The sequence below is a fragment of the Danio rerio genome, chromosome 9 (genome assembly GCF_052040795.2).
Source record: "Danio rerio strain M-AB ecotype USA chromosome 9, GRCz13ab, whole genome shotgun sequence".
In the NCBI taxonomy this organism is placed as follows: Eukaryota; Metazoa; Chordata; class Actinopteri; order Cypriniformes; family Danionidae; genus Danio; species Danio rerio.
The window spans coordinates 22,044,084-22,067,596 of record NC_141029.1 but is presented as its reverse complement, the minus strand read 5'-3'; the positions used below and the strand labels follow the sequence as shown (position 1 = coordinate 22,067,596).

The following is a 23,513-nucleotide window of genomic DNA, read 5'->3' as shown; positions in this document are numbered from 1 at the left end:
GTCAATAACTCATTTTTGACAAAAAATGTCTGATAGAACCTTATAATTCTAAGGTGATGATACAAATAATCTAAATTGTGAACCCTAGGTGCATGACAGATTATATTATAAATAATTTACAATAAATACAATTACACATATAATATCTAAAAATATGATAAACAAAAATTGAATAATACAATTACATTTAAGGGCACATGGCAAGAAGTGCAAACTAGAGTTGGGCAGATGCCCAAAAAAAAAGTTGTGTTGATAATGTGTTGACAAAAACATTTTTCCGTTAAACAGAAAGAAACAAAAAATATACAGGGGGGCTAATAATTCAGGAGGGATAATAATTTTTCAAATGTACATAGGCCTAAAAGTTTGGTGTCAGTAAGATTTATTTATCAGAAATAAAGTGATTCTTCACCCAAAAATTAAAAACCAGGCTATGTGAAATGTAGGTGACTTTTTTTCTCCTTCTCTGTTCTTTAATTTTGTAGTTGTAATTGTGGTCGTTAACCATGGTGATTCATAAAATGTAAGTCAATGGCTAGATTAGACAACATTATTACCTCTAATCCACAGCCTTGGCAAACAGTCCAAAATGTCTTCTCAGCTGTCTGGAGCACAAGCGTTGAAGATAATAACATTGTAAATAACGTGTTCAGATTTTTGCGCAGACTAACTGATCGCTTTACTTCATTAGACCTCACTGTTAAATCAGGAGCCTCTTGTGTTAATTTAGTTTTGCCTCTGTATCTGTATATGTTGACTTCCATATATCTATTAACAAACACCACAGTTTGAACTAAACATCTGTAATGTTCTTCTAAATTAAAAGGTCATCTACTGTACATTTTTGGATTTCCTTAGGGTGAAGTAAATTAACAGTAGATTTTCATGTAACAGTAATATAACAAAACAATATTGTGAAAGAGTTCTATTTTAAACGAATACTGTTTTGATTTTCTATTTCGCAGTCTATTTTTACAGAACAACATTTATATTATTAAGAATTATTTCAGAAGCATTGCAGTTTCATTTTAGGATTTCTGACTCTGAAGATTTGAGTAACTGCTGCTGTAGTTTAAATGCAAAGCTGTAGTTGCAGAGTATCTCCCCACACCACTGTTGTGCTTGTGAGTTATACAGCACTGTGTCCTGTGTAAAATCGTTTAATGCAGAGCGCTTGGTTTTGTGGAGGCCTGAAAAGCCCTTGAAATAGCATTGTATTTTAAGCGAGAGCTACTCGAAAAGCCAACTCTAACAGCCATGAAATGAAAGTGGGAATGGCGTTGCCTTCAGCGCAGCCTTGGTAGATCCCCAAGGGTGGGTGTGATTGTGCCCAGGCAAAGAAAGCACATCAGGGCTCAAACAGTTGATGAGATGGCGGAGTGGAGGTTAATCAAAGATTAGTAAGGATACATCGGTTCTGCTTAGACCTTTGCCACCTGAATCCAGCAACAGTGCTGTCAGACTCTGTCGAATGAGGGAAAGCTTCCTAATCCACATTAGAGGATCTGCTTTTCGAAGGTCTGGGGTAAAACTGTTTGTAGCTAGAGATGAGTTTATTTACAAAAACCTTTAAAAAATGCATCTAAAAAAATGTTAAATTAACTTGTCAAACCTGTATGATTTTACTTTCTTTTAGTTATGTTGGTTTAATTTAAACTCTATGGAAAGGACAAATATTTCATTGGCTACTTGAAATTGAAAAAAAAAATGTTTTTTTTAATGTTTCCTATTGATGAAAGTCATGTATTTTTGAAACAATATTATTACATTGTAGATTTAATAATTTAGAATGACATTTTTTGGTAAACTATACCTTTAAGAGAGAAATTATTGGCAGAATTGTGGCACTAATGGCACTATTGACAGAATTGTGGTTACTTGATATCTAAATATGTAATATATACTTTCAAAGAGTTCCCACCATGGCAAAACATACAATTGGAATCACTTCAAGAAACAATAAAACAATAAAAATATATAGCTGTGGCAAAAATGTATTCTGAGATTTTCTAAATGCATTGCATTTCTATTTTAAATCAATTTTGAGGTTCCTTTTAAACAAGAGGTGGTGCTCTAGGCTAGTTTTAATCATACACTTAAATGCTCCTGAGGAAGAGCACTTGTGTGTCATATAATAAATGTACTTATGTCACAAGATTAATTTAAACATAGGTCACTATGAGCACTCTTGTAGTTTATTTAAACTAGGGGTGCCCAAACTTTTTCTTATGCAGGGCCCAAAACCAAACTTTATTGAGCCAAACTGTGTCACATTAGATATTCCATGAGTAATATCCTAATTTATTTCCTAATGTTTAAAAACAACTACAAAGCATTGCTTTAAAAAAATATATATATATTAACTAATGCAGTATATTTAAAAAAAAGTATAATTAAAAAAATCCATAACTCAATGTAATTCAATGCTGAACACATATGCTGGACCTGCTTTTGCTTTGATTTGCTTGCTGATGTCTTGTGTATTGCTTTCTAAATGGATCAGTATTTACATTTTAAATAATATGATTTGATTACAAAACAAAACAAACAAAAGGTTACATTTAATTAGAAATGACAATCTGTCAATGATATTCGCCCCAACCACCTGCCCATCATTCTCTCTCTCGCCTTAAATGAGAAGTTGGGCCAAATCAAAGGTAAGCATGGGCCAACTTTGGCCCGCTGGCCCTAGATTGGGCATCTGTGACTTAAACCTTTCTTAACTTTTATAAAGATTATTCTAGGTTCAAGTGGTATAAGTAAGGAACTGGAGGCAAGCAGAGTACAGCGCCATCTGCTGTCACAAACTAAGCTCAAAACTCTACAGTCAGAATATATCCTGCCTTTATATAGTGCCATTGTGTGGTTCTAATATAGTTCCAATATAACTATGGTTTTAGTTTTCTAAATGGTTGTCATTCTTGATGTGAACAGCACTTTAAAACGTAAAAGGACCCTTTTTAAATGGCACTTTATTACATCAAGCTTTGGGCTTTTTCTTGCTTTGCCTCTGCAGGAGACCATGTGCAATATATGCAGGGTTATTAGAGCAGTAGATAGATGCTGCAGCATGGATTCAAGACCCCTTCTTCACCCACATGCTCACTCTCGCTTATTTCCTCAAGGCCTCACGACTATCTAAGTAGGTCTTTCAGACAAAATATGACCGTCTGTGTATAGAGAGATTGGGTGAGGGTACAGCCATACCCCAGCTGGTCATTGTGCGCTTCTTATTTCATCTCCTTTGAGGAAAGGAGCACATGAGAAATTGAAGAGGCTTTATCCCCAGATGTTTCTCTTTTGTTATGTATGAAATCAAAGCCTTTTCGTGTTCGCTGTTGCCCGATTGGTCATGGTAGGTTCTTCTACAGCCTCTTTTTGAGGGAAGCTTTGGATGACCCATGGGAAGGGCACAAACTCTGTCTCTTTAAAGCCTCATTTTTGTTTTATCACACGCTGCTTTAATGGAGATGAGGTGGAGCGAAATCCCTGTCGAGAACTCTGTAGATGGAGTCTGCGAAGGCTTTGATCTACACTCGTACTTACGAGATCTCTCAGGCTTCTAGATCTGTTGATGAGAAAACTATTCCCGAAGTCCTGCTTATCTGAGGCCTTGTCTGCTGTAGAGTGCAAAGGAAGAATATTGAGAAGATAAGATACCTTTTACGTATTGATTTCAGTTATGATCCTCAAACCTATCAGACCTACTATAAGCTCAGAGGTCATCAAATTGTTTTATGGTCTGTAGGAACCACTTTTTTAAATTCAGTTCAAAATAATTATTTACATTAAAAACAGCAATCTATGGTCTTATAAGTGGATTACTACAAGTCATATGGAGTTTTAAACAGTAGTGTATTTCTGGTACTTGTTCTTGTTTTTAAATTTGTTTATTCATTCATTCATTTTCTATTTGAGTTAGTCCCTTTATTAATCTGGGGTCACCATAGCAGAATGAACCAGCATATGTTTTACACAGTCGATGCCCTTCCAGCTGCAGCCTAAACTGGTAAACACTCATACACACTCATTTACACACATACAGTAAGTTTAGCTACTATTTTTAGCTTACACAATTCACCTGTACTGCATGTCTTTGGACTTGTAGGGAAAACCCGAGCACCTGGCAGAAACCCACGCAAACATTGGGAGAACATGCTAACTCCTCTCAGAAATACCAATTGACGCAGCCGGGACTCAAACCAGCGACCTTCTTGCTGTGAGGCAGTTGTGCTACCCACTGTGCCTCCCATTTTTACTACAAATTGTAGAACATTGGCGACGCAGTAGCGCAGTAGGTAGTGCTGTTGCCTCACAGCAAGAAGGTCGCTGGTTCGATCCTCTGCTCAGTTAGTGTTTCTGTGTGGAGTTTGCATGTTCTCCCTGCGTTCGCTTGGGTCTCCTCCGGGTGCTCCGGTTTCCCACACAGTCCAAAGACATGCGGTACAGGTGAATTGGGTAGGGTAAATTGTCCGTAGTTTATGAGTGTGTGTGTGAATGTGTGTGTGGTTGTTTCCCAGAGATGGGTTGCGGCTGGAAGGGCATCCGTTGCATAGAAAAGTCCTCAATAAGTTGGCGGTTCGTTCCGCTGTAGCGACCCCGGATTAATAAAGGGACTAAGGTGACAAGAAAATTAATGAAAGAATGATGGAACATTTTTTAAAAGAGCTATTTGATTAATATAGGCTTCCTGGCATTGGTCAGAGCCCCCTGATTTCCCGGGGCCGTAGCTTACCTTACTTATTGCTTAAGTCCACCCCTGGCAACAGTGCTAACCCCTGAGCCATCGTGCCACCCTTATCTATTCACTTATTTAAAAAATGCTTCTTAAATCCATTGTTTAATGTGTTTGATTGTTTAAGTAACTTCGCCACAACCTGTCGAAGTATCATCGAATGATGTTTTAGTTTTATTTTACTCTTGAAAAAATATATATTATTAAAGATTCTTGAGGAAATCTTTAACAAATTAAACTTTTGGGCTCAAAAGTCTCAAGTCTGCTGGACTCGATAGTGTCATTTCAGTGTTGAGCTTAGTAATAGTGTCAGTTTTGTGAAATTTGTTCATTTAGCTGTAACACAGCTTTACTGAATGCCAACTGACATGAGCTGAGGCTCAAACCAGCGACCTTCTTGCTGTGAGGTGACAGCACCACCGCATTACCCCAAATTTATTTATTTATTTATTTATTTATTTATTTATTTATTTATTTATTTATTTATTTATTTATTTATTTATTCATTTAACTAATGCAATTCAAGTTTTGGATTGAATCAGTAGCGCTGTATAGTCTGCGGGCTTCGGGATGAGTATCCCCAGGTGGAAATATGAGAATAATTAACGTCGCTGCTGTTCATAGTGTGTATACACGAGATGCAAAAACCTGCGTGGGGCACATTTTTGAACTGCGAAAGTGTGTCTGAACCTCAGACATTATCAGGAAGGCTATTCCAGAGTTTAGGAGCCATAAATGAGAAGGCTTGATCTCCTTTACTCGACTTTGCTTTTCTAGGTAGTACCAGAAGCCCTGGCCTGAGTTTTGAGATCTTAAAAAGCAAATTGGATTGTAGCAAGACAGAAGGTTGGTTAGATAAACATGAGCTAGATTATTTAAAGCTTTATAGGTAACAGATGGTACGGATTTCATATGTAGTGTTTCTTGAAGCTCATTCCATACATATGGCATACTGCAGATCGACCTAACTCTGTGTGAAAAAAATGGCATCTTAAGTAATAATAAATCTGCTGATCTGGTGTTGTAAGTATTTAAACAGAACTTAAAACAAATTAGATATATACTGTGGTAATTTACAAACTACAGCTTTAAAAATGAAAACTAAGATACTTTGTTTTCTCCTTAACTGTAATGAAGTCTATTCTGTAATTTTATATGGAAACACTTTATTTTGATGCTTAATATCTGTTGATAATGCTCCTTCAGCAGACATTTACAGACTATAAGACACTTTGCAAGTACATGTCAACTTACACTAACCCCAACCTCTACCCTAACCCCAACCTAACAGTCTACTTATCTAATGAGACTTAGTTGGCATGTAGATGCAGTGTAACTAATATTCAACAAACAGCCATCAAAATAAAGACCTTTTATATAAATTACAGTGATGTGTGCCTGCACTTGAATCAGTGACAAATCTTAAAACACTATGATAAACAATATCTCTTTTTAAAAAAAAAACATTCAGAGGTTATCATCTCCGTAATTCAATACTGATAGAAGTGAACTCTCAACTAAGTGTTTTTGAGCTGCAAAGGAGAAACATTTTTTTTTTATGAAAGTAAAAACCTAATAAATGCGGCGATGCTGTTTTATCTGGATGGCTAGTTCATGTTGTTAAGGAGCACACTTTTGATCTCAGTGTTACACACATGAACCAATCAGCAAGAAGAGGCGTGTCTAATATTTATAATTTATAATAATTTATTTTAAAATAAAAATACTTTATTATTATTTTTTTTTTAAACGACGTGGCCTTGGTGGGCTATGGTTGTGTTGTTTTGCTGCTTGCTTTCAGATTTCAACATTGTTAGGAAATAATTATTTAGTGCACCTTTAAATCTGTAATGCAGGGATCACCAAACTTGTTCCTGGAGGGCCGGTGTGCTGCAGATTTTAGCTCAAACCCTAGTCAAACACACCTGAACAGCTAATCAAGGTCTTATATGCATACTTGAAACACTCAGGCAGGTGTGTTGAAGCAAGTTGGAACTAAACCCTGCAGGGACACCGGCCCTCCAGGACTGAGATTGGTGACCCCTGCTGTAATAAAAAGGTTTTTTTTTTTTTTTTTTTTTTATAAATAAAGAAGGTACACGAAAAGTAATTTTGAAACTATGGCTACTTAAAGAAGTGTTTTTTCACTTCTCTTATAATGTGTGTGACAAAATAGCATCTACGTACCAGATAACGTGTGCCAGCCTTGACAATAGTCTATTACTTAAGAAGCCTGGTGTAGACCTGGAACATTGTGCTCTGGCCTCCTTCTCTGGTGTTTTTTTTTTTTTTTTTTTTTTTTTATGGTTACTTTATGTATAGAAATCTGACATTTCAGAATGTTTTCTCATTAGTAAAAGTAGTTTCTCCACATATTGTGAAAGTGTGCATTAGCTAGCCACACACCAAACCCTAACTGACTAATAGGGATGCAGCAAAATTTATATTTTTGGTCTGATCTGATGAGACTTTTTACATTTAACTCAATATAGCTTAATCTTTACTGATATAACAAAAAAGGCAAATAACCCTATTTTACGGACAGTACAGTTTTATTGTCTGAACCAATCTATAGAAATCATTCCTTTAGCATGTCCTGAAGTTAAACTTTTCGTGCAATGGTTAGCTTCTTCCTCTGCCTTTTGGGTGCTACTGCAGGTGCTTTTGACGGTGCAGAAATTTTCGTCAATATTGTGGGGAGAAAACATGGAAACATATAGTCCAGCACTTCAGAGTCACACTGCTAGCGACCAAAGATTTATGCAAATTTTGCAAGCTGAACGCATTCTGCACTGTAGGATACATGGCATGGAGAAGATTGATTGACAATGGTCTAAAGCCAGTCAGGATGCAGAACACAATGCACTGTAGAAAAAAAGCTTGTAAAATTGCACGAAAAAAAAAAAGTAAAACTGCGAGTTTGCGAAAAGTGAACTGCGTCATAGCGAGGGAGCACTGTATTCAGAATATGCAGTGTCATACTGAGCTATTTTCAACTTTGACCATAGCACACACAAACAGGTCAAAGGTGTGCTCTCCTGGTCAAGTGGTGAAAGCCATTGACAGTAATGGTTTCATAGCACATCGCTTTCCACATCCAATAGGAAGACTAGGTTGAATGTTTTATTTTCTTGGGAGATATAAACCTTGTTTATTTATTCTTAATTATCTTATTTTCTTTTTTAACAACTTGTTCTATTCCTAATACATAGTCAGAAAATAGTGTTATAACAGAGCTATTTAGAAAATAGTGTTATTGTTTATTTGCCGAAAAAGTGACTTTATATCATAGCAAGTTTCATTCAATGAGAATATGTGCAGTTGTTTTCTGTAGAGCTTGACATGACTAATTTACTCATACATAATGTAGATGTACTCTAATTATTATGATAAACTAGCATTAGTGTAATGTTTCCAAAGAGTGATTTCTCATTTCCTCTGTTGTTTGTGTGCCTCTCTTAGGAAGTAACATCACTGTGTCCTTATCCAGCAACACGTCAGAGATAATGGAGGGTGAGAGCATCCAGCTGACCTGTGTTGTTGGCAGTACTATGGGTCCACTGTCAGTGACGTGGCAGTGGACAGATAAGGATGGAGCGGGTCCTGCTGTGAACGTGGCATTTGTGGATCGTGAGGGTACCGTCACTCCTGGGCCCACTTTTAGGGAGCGAAGCAGCTTCGGGGAGATCCGGGTGGAGCGTGTTCAACCCGACACCTTCACTCTGTTCCTGTACAATGCCTTCCCCACAGATGAGGGTCAATACAGATGCAGCGCCACTGAGTGGTCACAGAGTGGTTCTGCACCCGACTGGAATTGGCAGCAGATTGGAGACGAATCCGCCATCAAAACCGTCACTGTGAAATCAGTCGGTAAGATCGATTGCATTATCTAATAGTCAGTATGTCTGCCTTTCTGTCTATATATCTTAGTTAATCTCTCCCATTATATTCAGTTTTTTGTTAAATGTATTTGTGTCAAATACTTTTGTATTTTCAGTTAACCATAAAACCCTGGATAAATAATTGACTACATAAATATGAATACTTTAAAATATATATATTTGTATTTATTTACACTTTTAATGTACAATTGAGATTTTTATAAGTTTAAACATTACTAAAAGTCTATGGATACTAAAAAAGATACTTAAAACAGCTCAACGTAAAGAAAACACAATAAGAATAAATGATTCTTGATGATCAAATCATCTCATTAGAGTGATGAGTTATAAGTAATGATCCTGAAAATTTAGATTTTAACGTTTTAATTTCAGTTTTTTGCAAATCTTGTTCTGTGGACATGTGTAAATGTGTTACTACGGAGACCTGTTAATACGCTTGTCAATAATTCCATATTTTCATTCAGTGGTGGGTGAAAACTGCAAAATCTATGGGATTTGGATCTATTTTAATGTCAGGAAATTTAAAAAAAGAGACCTGTTCATATGACACACTATACCTACACACAGTACTGTTAATACAGCTTTCAAAACGTGAGACCTTGAGACGAAGAACCATATTTTCAAATGTTGAGTAATACGTTTTTTTTTTTCATTTTGGTTGTGGACATTATATTATATTAAATATTTTTATATCTCTTGAAGTAGACAACAAACACTTCTTAATTCTAAGGAAATAACATTTTTCAGTGTGAGTATTAAAAATACAAAGTTATTGTGATTTTATATTTCTCAAATGTGAAAGAACAGAAAATGTCCAGTTAGTGTGGAATAACAGAATAACTCCAATTCATCATATCACTTTAAACCACTAAAGATCTGATTCCTTTATCTTAGTTTTAATACTGGAACAGAAACTTCAGGTTAATATTAAGCATTTCTCTCAAGTTTATTATTATTATTATTATTATTATGTAAAACAGAAAATATAGTTTGAAAAATGTACATTACATATATCTTTTTACAGTACAGGCAATAACAATCAATTATTAAAATAAATAAATAAATAAATGTAACAATAAATGCATTCAATGCATTTACAGCATTTACATCATACAGTAGCCAATTATTGTCATTTATTTAGAAAAGCTAGTGCAGGGCAGCTGCGTATATGCTACTTCAAACTGTTCTCGTGCATGCCATCTCATGATATAATTAAATACATAAACAAATAAACTCCATACAGTAGTTTACAAAGGACTTGTGGAAAATATGCATTGACACTGCTTTATTATACATGGTATGTGGTTTACTTTTTGTGCTGTTTATTGCTCCTCAGTGCATTCAGATAAAGAGAGAGAAAGAAAGAGTGAGAGAGAGAGAGAGAGAGAGAGAGAGAGAGAGAGAGAGAGAGAGAGAGATCATATATACTGTTCTTCCACTTAGCACTTTCGATAGATTTTTTTCCTGGTTTTTGTTCTCCACTTTGATTCAAAAATGGTTTCCCAGCATCCCTCAAACCCCTCCTTACTCTGTCCTTTTATTCGTTCATGTCCGCTCTCCTTTTTTTGCAGAAGATTTTCCTTTTAATGCTTGAAGTGGACATGAAAGCAAACAGATTTTATTTTATTTTATTTTATTTTATTTTATTTTATTTTATTTTATTTTATTTTATTTTATTTTGAAAAAAAGAATAAAACCTGAAAAGCCCCCTTTTTATTTATTTATTTTTTCCCAATTTCTGTTTAACGGAGAGAAGACTATTGAAAAAACATAATATTGACCTTAAAATGTTGTTTAGAAAATTAAAAACGGCTTTTATTCTAGCCGAAATAAAACAAATAAGACTTTCTCCAGAAGAAAAAATATTATCACACATACTGTGAAAATTTCCTTGCTCGCTTAAACATCGTTTGGGAAATATTTAAAAAAGAATAAAAAATTCAAATGAGGGCTAATATCTCTGACCTCAACTGTATATACACATGTGGATATTAATTAAAATATTCTCTCATAAGTAAATACATAAAACATTCCCTCCTGATGTTCAATGCCAGGGGGATAAACATTTCCTGTTCATTCAGAAATTCTGCCACTTTATATGCATATATAGTGTATTTGTACTCACGCAGTGTAGGCTACTGTATTTTTAGTGTCAGCATCACATTATATTTATGACATCATAAATGCCTCAGACACACACAGACACAAACTCACACTTGAGATTCAACAATGGCAGGAACATGAATTGACTGGAGTGAAGTGAAGTGAGTGCTGAAGTGGCATGTAAAGCTCTATATGAAGTCAATAGCTCACTCATGATTATATACAGTACTGTACTGTAGCCTCGTGTACATGTAGCTCAGTGGAAGACTACTGCTGTCAGCATTCCATCACAATCAATAGCCATGACTCCACAGTCTGCTCTTTAACTGTGTGTGTAATGATAACACACACACACATACGTACACACACATACATACACACACAGAAAGAAAACATAACTGGAAATCATGCTGGCAGATGCTCTAAATAAACACACTGTGCCTGATAAGCATGTGCTGCGTGACAGTGAGTGGTTTTTAGACAAGATATGTGATTGATTCTTAATAGCGTACAATATGTCTCCTTTTTTTGGTACTTTGAATTATTCCTCTTGTTCTAACATAGTCTGACAAAGTCATTCATTCATAGATTTTATTTTTCGATTTCTATTTTAGCAACTGGCTTGTAGGGTATAATAGTTGGAGTCAGAAAATGAATAAACAGTATGGGTGGAATGTTTGAAAAATATAACTTTGTAATTGTATTTAGGGAAAGGAAATATTTATATGTATATTAAATATAATTTAATTGTAAAATAATTTTGTAATTTTTGTTGAACTGTGGTTAAACATTGTAAAGATTTTCCAAAAATATGAATTAATTGAAGAGGTTTATTTAGAGGAAATTAATGATATATCATCATACTTATGTCATAAAATTCTCAATATTAAATATGTTAATATGTACAATCTGTATTGTTAAGCCTGTTTCTGCCTCAACATCAAAGCAAGCAAATGTGCCTATATATTTTAAAGTTATTTATATATTTAGCATTATATATTTTTCTTTACTATTCAAGCTTCATTCATTTGTTATTTTTTTTTTACTATAAATTTTAAAATGAACACACTTTATATACTACCGGTTAGGGTTGCATGGTTTAACGGTGCTATGGTATTATCATGATACTATGGCTCCAAAATACTGATGGTGCTACTGTAGTTTGTAAATGGTAGTATCATCATTAATGTTCTATCTACAATAGATAATGTTGCATGTGGAAATGTCACTAAAATGCTCACACGCTTGAGCAACAATACACCATTTAATTTAAACAGTCTGTGGAGCCCTTTAGGGTTGCAAAACTGTGTAGAAATCACAGCTTTTATGGTAACGTATTGCACGTTTTCTGGTGCTTCAGGTCGATTGCACATCTGAATCAGTTCATTTCTGTTCCTGTCAACATGATTTAGTAGCCACAATAACCGCAACAATCTTCTTAAAGGAACGGCTCACAAATTGAGATTGTGAATTACTTTGGATTCTTACCTGATATGACAAAAGAAATAAAAATAAAAACAATAGATGAAAACACAAAAAAACAACAGGAAACATTGAAACAATTTTTGACCATTTCATATTGCCTAATTACCTCCGTGAAGTTGGCACCCCATAAAAACAAATAATCCCCAAAAATATGCCATTCGTTTGTGCTACGTTTGTGCTGATTTGTGCCGCAAAAACGAACGTTTGTGCTGGTTTGGGGTCTGAGATATTAAGCATTATTTTTTTGACCGTGTGACGTCACTTTCCACCCCATGTTGCGCAAATGACTTCAAAACAGCACAGGTCGTTTGTGCTCAATTTGTGCTGATTTGTGCCGTTAAAAAGAACACGGTATCTGTTTTCCTCTTTTAGATATAAACAAAATATTTCGGGAGCCGTGACGTCATTCTCCACCCCAGGTTGTCTAAATCACACCAAACTGGTCTAATTTGTTTGTGCTCGATTTGTGCTGGTTTGTGCCGTTAAAATAAACACTTTATCTATTTTTATTGTTTAGATATTGCCTTATCAAAATATTTCGGGAGCCTGATGTCACTCAGCGCCCCATTATTTGCTCTAAATTGCACAAAACAAGTGTCATATGTTAGTACTGGATGTGTGCTGGTTTGTGCCATAACAATAAACACTTTATCTATGTTTATTGATTAGATATTCAAATATTTTGGTTATATCCAAACAAGGAAAACAGATAAAGTGTTTATTAACAGCACAACCAGCACAATTAAATGACACCTGTTTTGTGCGATATAGAGTGACGTCGCGGCTCCCAAAGTGTTTTGATTAGGCAATAGCCCCTTTCACACATACAGACCTTTCCGGAAAATTGCCGGCAATTTTCCGGAAAGGTTGTATGTGTGAACAGGTCCTTTTTGAAAATACCGGTAAATTCGTTCTGGCTATTTTCCAGAAAGAGAAGTTGTAACATTACCGGCAATTTGCCGGAATGCTGCGCTGTGTGAACGCAGAAGGAAGATTTCCGGAATAAGCGAGTGCACGTCTAGAACGTGCTGACGTGAGACGTCTGCTTTAACCAATCACAACTGTCAGACGCATTTAGGTCCGCGCGGTTTGTGAGAATAAAAGCCTTTGAATATTTTTCCAGACACATTTAGCTGCTAGAAGTTAGTCAGATCACGTTTATATGTTCTTCTTAATGCCAACTGTGTAAATAATCATTGATGCTTATGATAAGCCGTTGTTTGTTTACCTTTAAGCTTTGCGTGTGCCTGTGAAACAGCCTGTGAGCACCAGCACACGCACATATTATGAACATCTCGACATGCGAAAGTGATCCTGCATAAGTTGTTCACAATATTGATCATCCACAGAGTTTGTAATTTAGTCAAATGTTTACAAATACAAGCGCAGCCGTTTAAAGCTCATTTGTGGTGAATGATGTCAGAATTTACCGGTATTTTGGAATGGATGTGTGAATGCTCTTTTCCGGAAAAATTCTGTAGCGTCCTCGCCTGTGTGAACAGCGCTTTTTTGTATATACCGGTAAAGTCGTTCCGGAAATTTTCCAGATATTTACCGGTATCACTGTGTGAAAGAGGCTAATATCTAAATATTACAAACAGATAAAGTGTTTATTTTAATGGCATAAACCAGCACAAATCCAGCACTAAAGAAAGTCACCTGTTTTGTGCATTTTAGAGGAAATAATGGGGAGCTGAGTGACGTTGCGGCACTAATGGATGACACCTGTTTTGTGCGATTTAGACAACCTGGGGTGGAGAGTGACGTCACGGCTCCCGAAATATTTTGATAAGGCAATATCTAAACAGTAAAAATAGATAAAGTGTTTATTTTAATGGCTCAAACCAACACAAATCGAGCACAAACAAATGAGACCCGTTTGGTGTGATTTAGACAACCTGGGGTGGAAAATGACGTCACGGCTCCCGAAATATTTAGATTATATCTAAACAACGAAAATAGATACAGTGTTTATTTTAACGGCACAAACCAGCACAATTCCAGCACTAACAAAAGACACCAGTTTTGTGCGATTTAGAGAAAATGGGGTGGAGAGTGACGTCACGGCTCCCGAAATATTTTGCTTATATCTAAAAGAGGAAAACAGATACCGTGTTCTTTTTAACGGCACAAATCAGCACAAATTGAGCACAAACGACCTGTGCTGTTTTGAAGTCATTTGCGCAACATGGGGTGGAAAGTGACGTCACATGGTCTAAAAAATAATGCTTAATATCTCAGACCCCAAACCAGCACAAACGTTCGTTTTTGCGGCACAAATCAGCACAAACGTAGCACAAACGAATGGCATAGTTTTGGGGATTATTTGTTTTTATGGGGTGCCAACTTCACGGATGAGTCTAATTTGCTCTTTTTGGTTTGATATAATTTGCATCTTTATTTTAATGTATTTTTTGTTGCTCAGCTATATATAATAAACAAAACAAACTAATGCATTTTAGGCGAAGTGATGTGCAAAAGCTTTTTTTAATATAAGAGAATTAATGAATGCATTTCAATTAGGCCTATTATAACATAAAATATAGTATTCATGACAATTTTCTTTATTTCATAGATTTGAGTTATAAATTGCTGGATCGCAATACTACTTGGTATCACGATACTTCAGCTAGTAGAGTATCGTAAAGTGAATTAATAATATTGCAACAACACTACAACCGGGCAAAAGTTTGTGGTCGGTAGGATTTTTAAATATTTTAAAATAAGCTTCTCCTGCCAACCAAGGCTGCGTTTATTTAATTAAAAATACAGTAAAAATGGTAATATTGTGAAATGTTAGTGCACTATAAAATAACTGTTCAAAAGTAGTTTATGAATTAATTTAACATTTTATTTCAGTGATTTTAGAGATGAATATTCAGCTTCATTAATCCAGTCTTCAGAGTCACATGATCCTTCAGAAATCACTTTATTATTATTATTATTAATAATAATAATAATAATAATAATAATAATAATAATAATAATAATAATAATAATAATAAAATAATAATATCAATAATGACTGGAGTACTACTTTCAAACAAAAATAAACACAATAATAAAGCAATTATTTAACATTTTAATAAATATTTAACAACTTAACAATTGTTTTTTGCATTTGATAAATGCCGCCTTGATAAACAGAATAATTCTCCTCAAAAAGTAAAGCATGAAAAAACTGCAAACTTTTGACCAGCAGTATATAATAATATATATTAATATATATAAAACTAACAAGGTTTAATAATAGAAATTACTAAAATATCATGCCGTGGATTTTTTTATGTTAAATAAAATATTTACTTTTTATGAGTTAAAAACTGTTTTACCTTAATATTGATGCAAAGTAATAAAACAAATAACTTCCTATATCTTAACTTATTTATTAATTTATTTTTGTTTGTTTGTTTGTTTATTGTTGTTTGTTTTTGTTAATATATTTATTTGTTTTTACTTTAAAATGCTACGTTATATTTAGATATAAATAAAGATGTTTATAAATATAAATTCATGAAATATTAACATTTTAGTATATAAAATATCATGTCATGGTGATTTCTTAATTAAATAAATTATTTGCTTTTTATGAGATAGAAAGTTAAAGCAATAAAGAGGAATCTGGCTATTTTTTTTTTTTTCTATGGTAGCTTTTTTATTTTATTTTATTTTATTTTATTTTTTCTTATTTATCTGTAATCTAAAACAAAAGTTTGTTTATATGTTTTCTTATGTCAAAAGACTGGCTTTAAGTTTGTAAAATTAACTAACTTCTAGTGTTCCCAACCTGCACACTTGAAGCTTTGGCGAGATGACAAAGACTGAGCTTTTTTATTTTATTTTTTTATGCCTCTTAATTATTTATATCCCTTCTCTTTCTCTCGGATGACATTGATCATTTGTTCTTCCTCTGCTGTCAGAATCAGCTTGGTTGAAGTGTTTCATCAGCTCTTCTTTTGATTTGAAAGCGAAAGACTGGCAGCTCTTCATGTCTTTGTCTCATACTGTAAGTACTGTCTTCTCCAGGTCTATAGCAGGGCTCACTTTAGCTGGGTTGAAGCGCAGATAATCATGTGATAGCCACTCTTACACACACGTCCATGTGGGCAAAGAGCGTTTGTGTGCCCTGTGCTCTTGCCCTGTGACAGGTGTGTTGGTGGAGCGCAGTAAAAATAGCAGTGTTGACTGTGTGGATGAAGGCTCAGGGCCGGGAGTGAAGCTGGGCCCGGTTTTGTGCCGTTATTCTGCTGAGAGAGTCTTAACGTACTCATTAGTGTCTGGCTGACTGGCTTCAGGCCACCCTGTAGCGCTGGAAACGTTTGGATGGGTTACACACAAGACCGTGACAGAGGTGAAGCCCAGACGCGCATTCTCACACTGTTTGCTGTTTTTGATGGCTGAGAAAGCAGTTAGAGCTCCCAGCTTTACTGAGTGGCAGACAAATCTGCATTTTTAGATTTAATGTGGATGATTGTTTTTTGTGAAATAATTAGGTGAGATATTTGTGCGTAACCTGTTTTTATATTTGCCCCTCGCTGCTGGAATCAGCTTCCAGAAATGATCAGATGTGCTCCAAAATTAGGCACCTTTAAATCAAGACTGAAAACACATCTGTTTACCTATGCCTTTACTGAATTGCACTATTATGTTTTTCTCTTCTCTTTCATTCTTTTATAACACATTTGATCTGTTTTTATGTTTTTTTTTATCATTTTTAATATTTGTTTTTATTTTTCTTATACTTGCTTGCTTTATTCCTGTTTATGTAAAGCACTTTGAATTGCCACTGTGTATGAAATGTGCTATATAATTAAACTTGCTTTGCCTTTAGTTCACAAATAGTTGGTTATTTAAATAAGAATTATAAAAACAAAAGACAATACATATAGAGGGAGTTTTGCCAACTTGTCTCTAGGTGATGGCAAAATGATTAGCCCTCTTGTGAAATATATTGTTTTTTTGTTATTGTTTTTCGAATTGATATTTTAATGGAGCAAGGACATTTTCACAGCTCCAGGTGCTCTGGTTTCCCCCACAATCCAATGTGCTATAGGTGAATTGAATGAACTAAATTGTCCATAGTGTATGTGTTTGAATGAGTGTGTATGAGTGTTTCACAGTGTTGGGTTGAACTCGAAGGGCATCTGCTGTGTAATACATGTGCTGAAAACATTGGCGGTTCATTCCATTGGCGATTAATAACGGCACTTAGCCAAAAAAAAAAAAAAATGAATAAATGAATGAAAACTATTATGTTTGAAAACATGTTGAAAAATCCTCTCCATTAAAGATAACTTGGGAAAAAAGTATAAAAGAATTCAAATTTAACAGGAGGGCTAATGTTTCTGACTTCAGCTGTATATTTACTTATTAAAATTGTCATTTTAAAACCGTTACAGTGTTTGTAGAAATTTTGTGTGCTCAAATTCTAGTGTAAATGCAGCTTTTAGTATTTATTTACTTTTATTAAAGGGGTAGTGCTGCGATTCGTGGATCAGCTCCACGTCATCTGGACGTGCCACGCCTCTACTAGCATGCACTTTGCCGTTGTGTAAATACTGTCAGTCAGTGTAACTTTAAAGAGTTTTTAGCTGAATATAGCACTGAACTGGGAGAGATTCTGGAAGCTCTTCTTTGTCAAATGCTAGCTATATCATTTTAATAATTTTCTGGAACATAGTTAAAATTAAAGTACTCCTAAGCACTCCTCTCTTTGTGTTGTGTCCATTGGAAACCCAAATACAGAAAGAGAACAAGCTCTGTGAAAATAGCAGTGTTTAGACAACATTTAGCTTTCTCTGCTGAATGTGCTTAACTTTAAAGGGTTTATGATCTCATTTACCCGGATGTATTTTTTTGTAGTCCCCAACCTTTGTTCTCTTTAGGCTTTGTTAAGCTAACTCTGTAAAGGCCAATGTCTCCCTTTGTATTGAACTTTGAGTGTCTCATATTCAGAAATGTTGTTTATGTTCATACAGCTACATTATACATCAACTACAGTTTAAAATATGATACTATAGTGGACCACCCCTTTAAATATGTTATTTAGTAAGGGTTCATTCATCAAAAATGACAGTAAATAGATTTATAATGTTCCTAACTATTTCAATGTAAAAATTAATTCTGTATTTTGTTTAGGGGCGAAGCAGTGGCGCAGTAAGTAGTGCTGTTGCCTCACAGCAAGAAGGTCGCAGGGTCGCTGGTTCGATCCTCGGCTCAGTTGGCGTTTCTGTGTGGAGTTTGCATGTTCTCCGTGCGTTCGCGTGGGTTTCCTCCGGGTACTCTGGTTTCCCCCACAGTCCAAAGACATGCGGTACAGGTGAATTGGGGAGGCTAAATTGTCCGTAGTGTATGAGTGTGTGTGAATGTGTTTGTGGATGTTTCACAGAGATGGGTTGCGGCTGGAAGGGCATCTGCTGCGTAAAAACGTGCTGGATAAGTTGGCGGTTCATTCCGCTGTAGCGACCCCAGATTAATAAAGGGACTAAGCTTTAAAATGAATGAATGTTTCATTTTAAACATTGATGAATGTATTTTGAATGAATGTAATTTTGTTTAGCTTTCCATTCTGAAAATGAATGAATGTATTTTGTTTACAGTAGCTTTCCATTCTGTTACATCCCTCCTATGTTATTTTTTATGCAAGGATATTTGTTTATGTAACGTATAACAATTTTGTGAAATCAGAAGATGACAGCAATTGACATTATTTATTGCCCAAATCCAGTGAAAATGTGCTCAGTGAAAAGAATAAATCTTACTAACTGTATTAAACAAACCAAAAGATTATCAAAATAAAAGCATGAAAAGAAACATCTTAAATGTACCAAACATCTTAACTAAACTACTCTAACTGAAAAACAAAACATACAACAAAAAGTACACTCTCCTAAAACTAATTAAATAATACAAAAGGTCTCCTGAATGTTGTAAATGTACATGTATGTCGCTCGACTTACTTCTAGAACCTTTCCAAGGTTTTTCTCAGAGTACATCAGTTAAATGGCCAATTTCAAGAGCAAACACATTTTAACTCACAAATAGTTTTAGACACATTACCGATTGATAGACAGACCCACTCTAAAAAAAGTTTTTTTTGTTTATTTTACGTACATAACGAAGTGGACACTGACAAGGAAGTGCGGATCCAAATGCAGGGTTTATTATACCGAAAATAGTCAGGCACACAACAGTCAACACAGGAGCAAAATGATGCACTGTATACAGGGAATCCAGAGACGTGGTCAAAAGCAGAGGCGAATTGTCAGTACAGGCAGGCAGCAGGCAACGTAAACAAACAAAACAACAAAGCAAACAAAGGTCTAACACAGAAAGGCAAAGCAAGGAAATGCAGCGTAATGTTCACAAACAGTATAATAAGACTCAGCCAAGAAGTGTTTGTGTGTGCTGTGTATATAATCCATGTAATCGTTTTTTGAGTCCATATACTGGCAGATTTGTAGTTTTTTTGTGATCTGTGTGTTTATCAGTGATCTGCAGCGGCTAGATAGCTGGAGATCATAACACACAGATCCAATCAAACTGCTTTGTTGCATAACCTCTAGATAACTTCAAAGAGGCCTCGTTGTTGTCCTATAGTTTCAAAAAGTTTTGCTACCTTGTTTTGAATCCTAATTTTAGCACAAGGAGTACAATTACTCACTTGAAGAGAAATATCTAATAATAATAATAATTCCTTACATCTATATAGCGCTTTTCTGCACACTCAAAACCATTTACGCATACTGTATTTACCAGTGTGCAGCATCCACCTGGATGACTCGATGGCAGCCATATTGCACCAAACCACACACCACACACCAGCTGACTGGTGGAGAGGAGACAGAGTGATCAAGCCATTTATGATATGGGGATGGTTAGGAGACCGAGATGGACAGAGGCCAGTGTGCAAATTTGGCCAGAATGTTGGGGTTAAACTACTCTTGTTCCTGTGATTTTTAATGACTACAGAGAGTCTGGACTTCGGTTTAACGTCCCATCCAGATGGCGCTTACTGAGCTGTATAAAGTCCCCATCAATATACTGGGGCGTTAGGACCCACACAGACCGCAGGATGAGTGCCCCCTGCTGGTCTCTTCACCACTTCCAGCAGCAACCTGTCTTTCCCATGTGGTCTCCTATATAGGTACTGACCAGGCGCAGCCCTGCTTAGCTTCAGTGGACGACCATGTGAGAGTTGCAGAGAGCTAGCTGCCAGCATTATCTAGAATATACATTGGATAAACAAAACAAAAAGTACAAAATGAAAATAGAAGAAACCACAGTGACCAAAGAAGCAGGCGGTCAAAGAGGACTGATTCTTGACATGAAAAGACATCCAGAGGCCAACAGAAGCTCTGCCCTTGTGCCAGTCTGAGAGATTTGAGATCTCTATTCCCAGAGAGCGCGAGGGTGTATGCACGCCACATGTTTCTTTGAGCGCGTCTGTGTGTCTGGAATAATCAAACACACTCCAGCTCTCGCTGTCTGGCTCTGCCTGGGCTCGCAGATCTCAAACATCAGCCCATGCTGCTCTTCCACACACTTCTCCAGGTGCCGTCATTGCTCCTGTGATCATTGATTAGATATCGAAAACCTTACACTGTAGGAGAAATGTCGGAATGTGAGAAAGGTTGTGCATGTGAAAGCCTTGGTGCGTCTTTAAGGAATCAGCCTCTGTCTCAGCATGCGTCCGACAGCCCTGCACTCTGGAGAAGATGCCATTGATCATGACTCCCTGCCGTCTGCAGTCAAACACAGGATAGACAGAAAGCCCATTCTAATCATCTGTTTACAAGAGAGCAAAGCAATGGAATTCATCAAGAGATAAAAGATGAGCCTTAAAAATCAGCGATCACTCTCTGTCTGCTTTCCTCTCTTTGTTTTTCTTTCTTATCACTTCTTGTGAATATGCTATATATTTCTTTGAACATCTACGGTTTACAAATGCTCAAGCTCATCTTTTGTTGTTCAGAATATACTTTTTCCATTTTTTTCTCTGTTTAACTCAATAACATGCAGGTGCAGACCAACACATGTTTCAACACACACGATCCAGCACACAGGAGCACTGTAAAACCCAAAAAGTTAAGGTAACTCAAACCTTTTTAGAAAACTGATTGCAACAAACCATTTAAGTTCGGAAACAAATCCTAGTGAGTACTGTGAACTTAATCCATATGAGTAAATGAAGCAATTTGAGCACAGTAAAACAATAAATAAAGAGAACTCAGACCTATTGAGTACTGTACAACCCAATAAGTTAAGGCAACTCAAACTATTTGAGAAAGTGGATTGCTACAAACCATTTGAGTTAAAAAGACTAATCTATATGAGTACTGTGAACTTACTCCATTTAAGTTGAAGTAATGAGGTATTTAATTCACTAATTACCTTTATAGACTGAACAGTTTTCTATCAGTCATCATAAGTAGATGATCAGTCAGATCAGTCAGATTAATAAAGCAGATACTCGTTTGCTGGCTTTGCTAAAACATTTTTTCAGAGATATATAAACAATCTAAATTGGAGAGGGTTAATTTATATTAGTCACTGGTCTCAAACTCAATTCCTGGAGGGTGGCGGCTCTGCATAGTTTAGCTCCAATCACCTCCAACTCACACCTGCTTAATAGTTACTAGTAGTCTTGAACACCCTGATTAGTTGGATCAGCTGTGTTTTATTAGGGTACAAAACTGTGCAGAGCTGCGGCCCTCTGGCAGTTGAGTTTGAGACCTATGATATAAAGGATTCATTATAATGAAGGAAATAATAGCAAGTAAATATGTAGAGGCTATAATGCATCTTTAAATCTTATAAAATTTTCTTACATTTAATAAATGTATAACACTATTATTATTTTACTCCAGCAATTGAATAGTATTTATTTGCTTAATTCTCTACTAACTTTTAATGTTTTTCCACATTAAATACTATAGTAATTTATTGTAAGTAATATATTGTTTTTAAACCAAAAAAATACTGGTATTTTGTGGTAATTACAAATGCAACAAATAGAGTGAGTAGATGATGGCAGAATTTTCATTTTTGGGTGAACTATGCTTTATTATTTAAAATGGATATATATATATATATATATATATATATATATATATATATATATATATATATATATATATATATATATATATATATATATATATATATATATATATATATATATATATATACAGTTGAAGTCAGAATTATTAGCCCCCTTTTGATTTTTTTCTTTTGTTTAACAGAGCAAGGAAATTTTCACAGTATGTCTGATAATATATTTTCTTCTGGAGAATGTCTTATTTGTTTTATTTCGGCTAGAATAAAAGCAGTTTTTAATTTTAAAAAAAAATGTGACAAAATTATTAGCCCCTTTAAGCTATTTTTTTTCGATAGTCTACAGAATAAACCATTGTTATACAATAACTTGACTAATTACCCTAACCTACCTAGTTTACTTTATTAACCTAGTTAAGCCTTTAAATGTTACTTTAAGCTGTACAGAAGTGTATATTAAAAATATATATATTATGTACTGTCATCATGACAAAGATGAAATAAATCAGTTACTAGAAATAGGTATCTAAAACTATTATGCTTAGAAATGTGCTGAAACAATCTTCCCTCCATTAAACAGAAATTAGGGAAAAAAATAAACAGGGGCGCTAATAAGTTAGGGGGGCTAATAATTCGGACTTCAACTATATATATATATATATATATATATATATATATATATATATATATATATGGGTGATTCTCACTAAAACGTAGCTTAAAAATTTTCAAACATGAATTTTTAAAAAATGTTTAAATTAAATTTTGGTTTAGCAGATAATTGAAACAAAGTCTGGAGCATTTGTCAACATTAAAAAGGGATTATTAACAGTGATGTGGAGTTATTTGAGATTCTGCAATTACATTTATTTTTAAATTAACAGGGTTTTTTATTTTTATTGTTTTTTTTTTTAATTACCGAAACACCGTACACAATTGATAACACTTTTTTTAATGTATTTTGATAAAACCTGATGTGTTTTCAAAATAATGTGGCTAACCTGAAAGGACATAATTTGTAGATTATGCACATGCATTGAAAAGCAAACGATTAAACAATATTAATAAAATATCACTTAAGGAACATTGGTTGCGGTAATGATAAATAGGTTGCAGAATTTAGGTTAATCATTTGAACATTGATTTTAAGTATATTATTAGATTTTGTATATTATTAGATTTTTTAAAAACATTTAATATAGAATATTAGTGCTCTAAAACATAACTTTAAT

At 34.9% G+C, this 23,513-nt stretch overlaps 1 protein-coding gene across 1 annotated transcript in view; it reads left to right on the top strand.

The window, feature by feature from the left end:
- Window positions 1–23,513, top strand: part of igsf3 (immunoglobulin superfamily, member 3) — a 279,332-nt gene that overhangs the window by 193,754 nt on the left and 62,065 nt on the right. Inside the window, 1 exon segment of the mRNA NM_001159666.1 lies at window positions 8,198–8,605. Within this exon segment, the coding sequence (NP_001153138.1) occupies window positions 8,198–8,605 (408 nt within the window).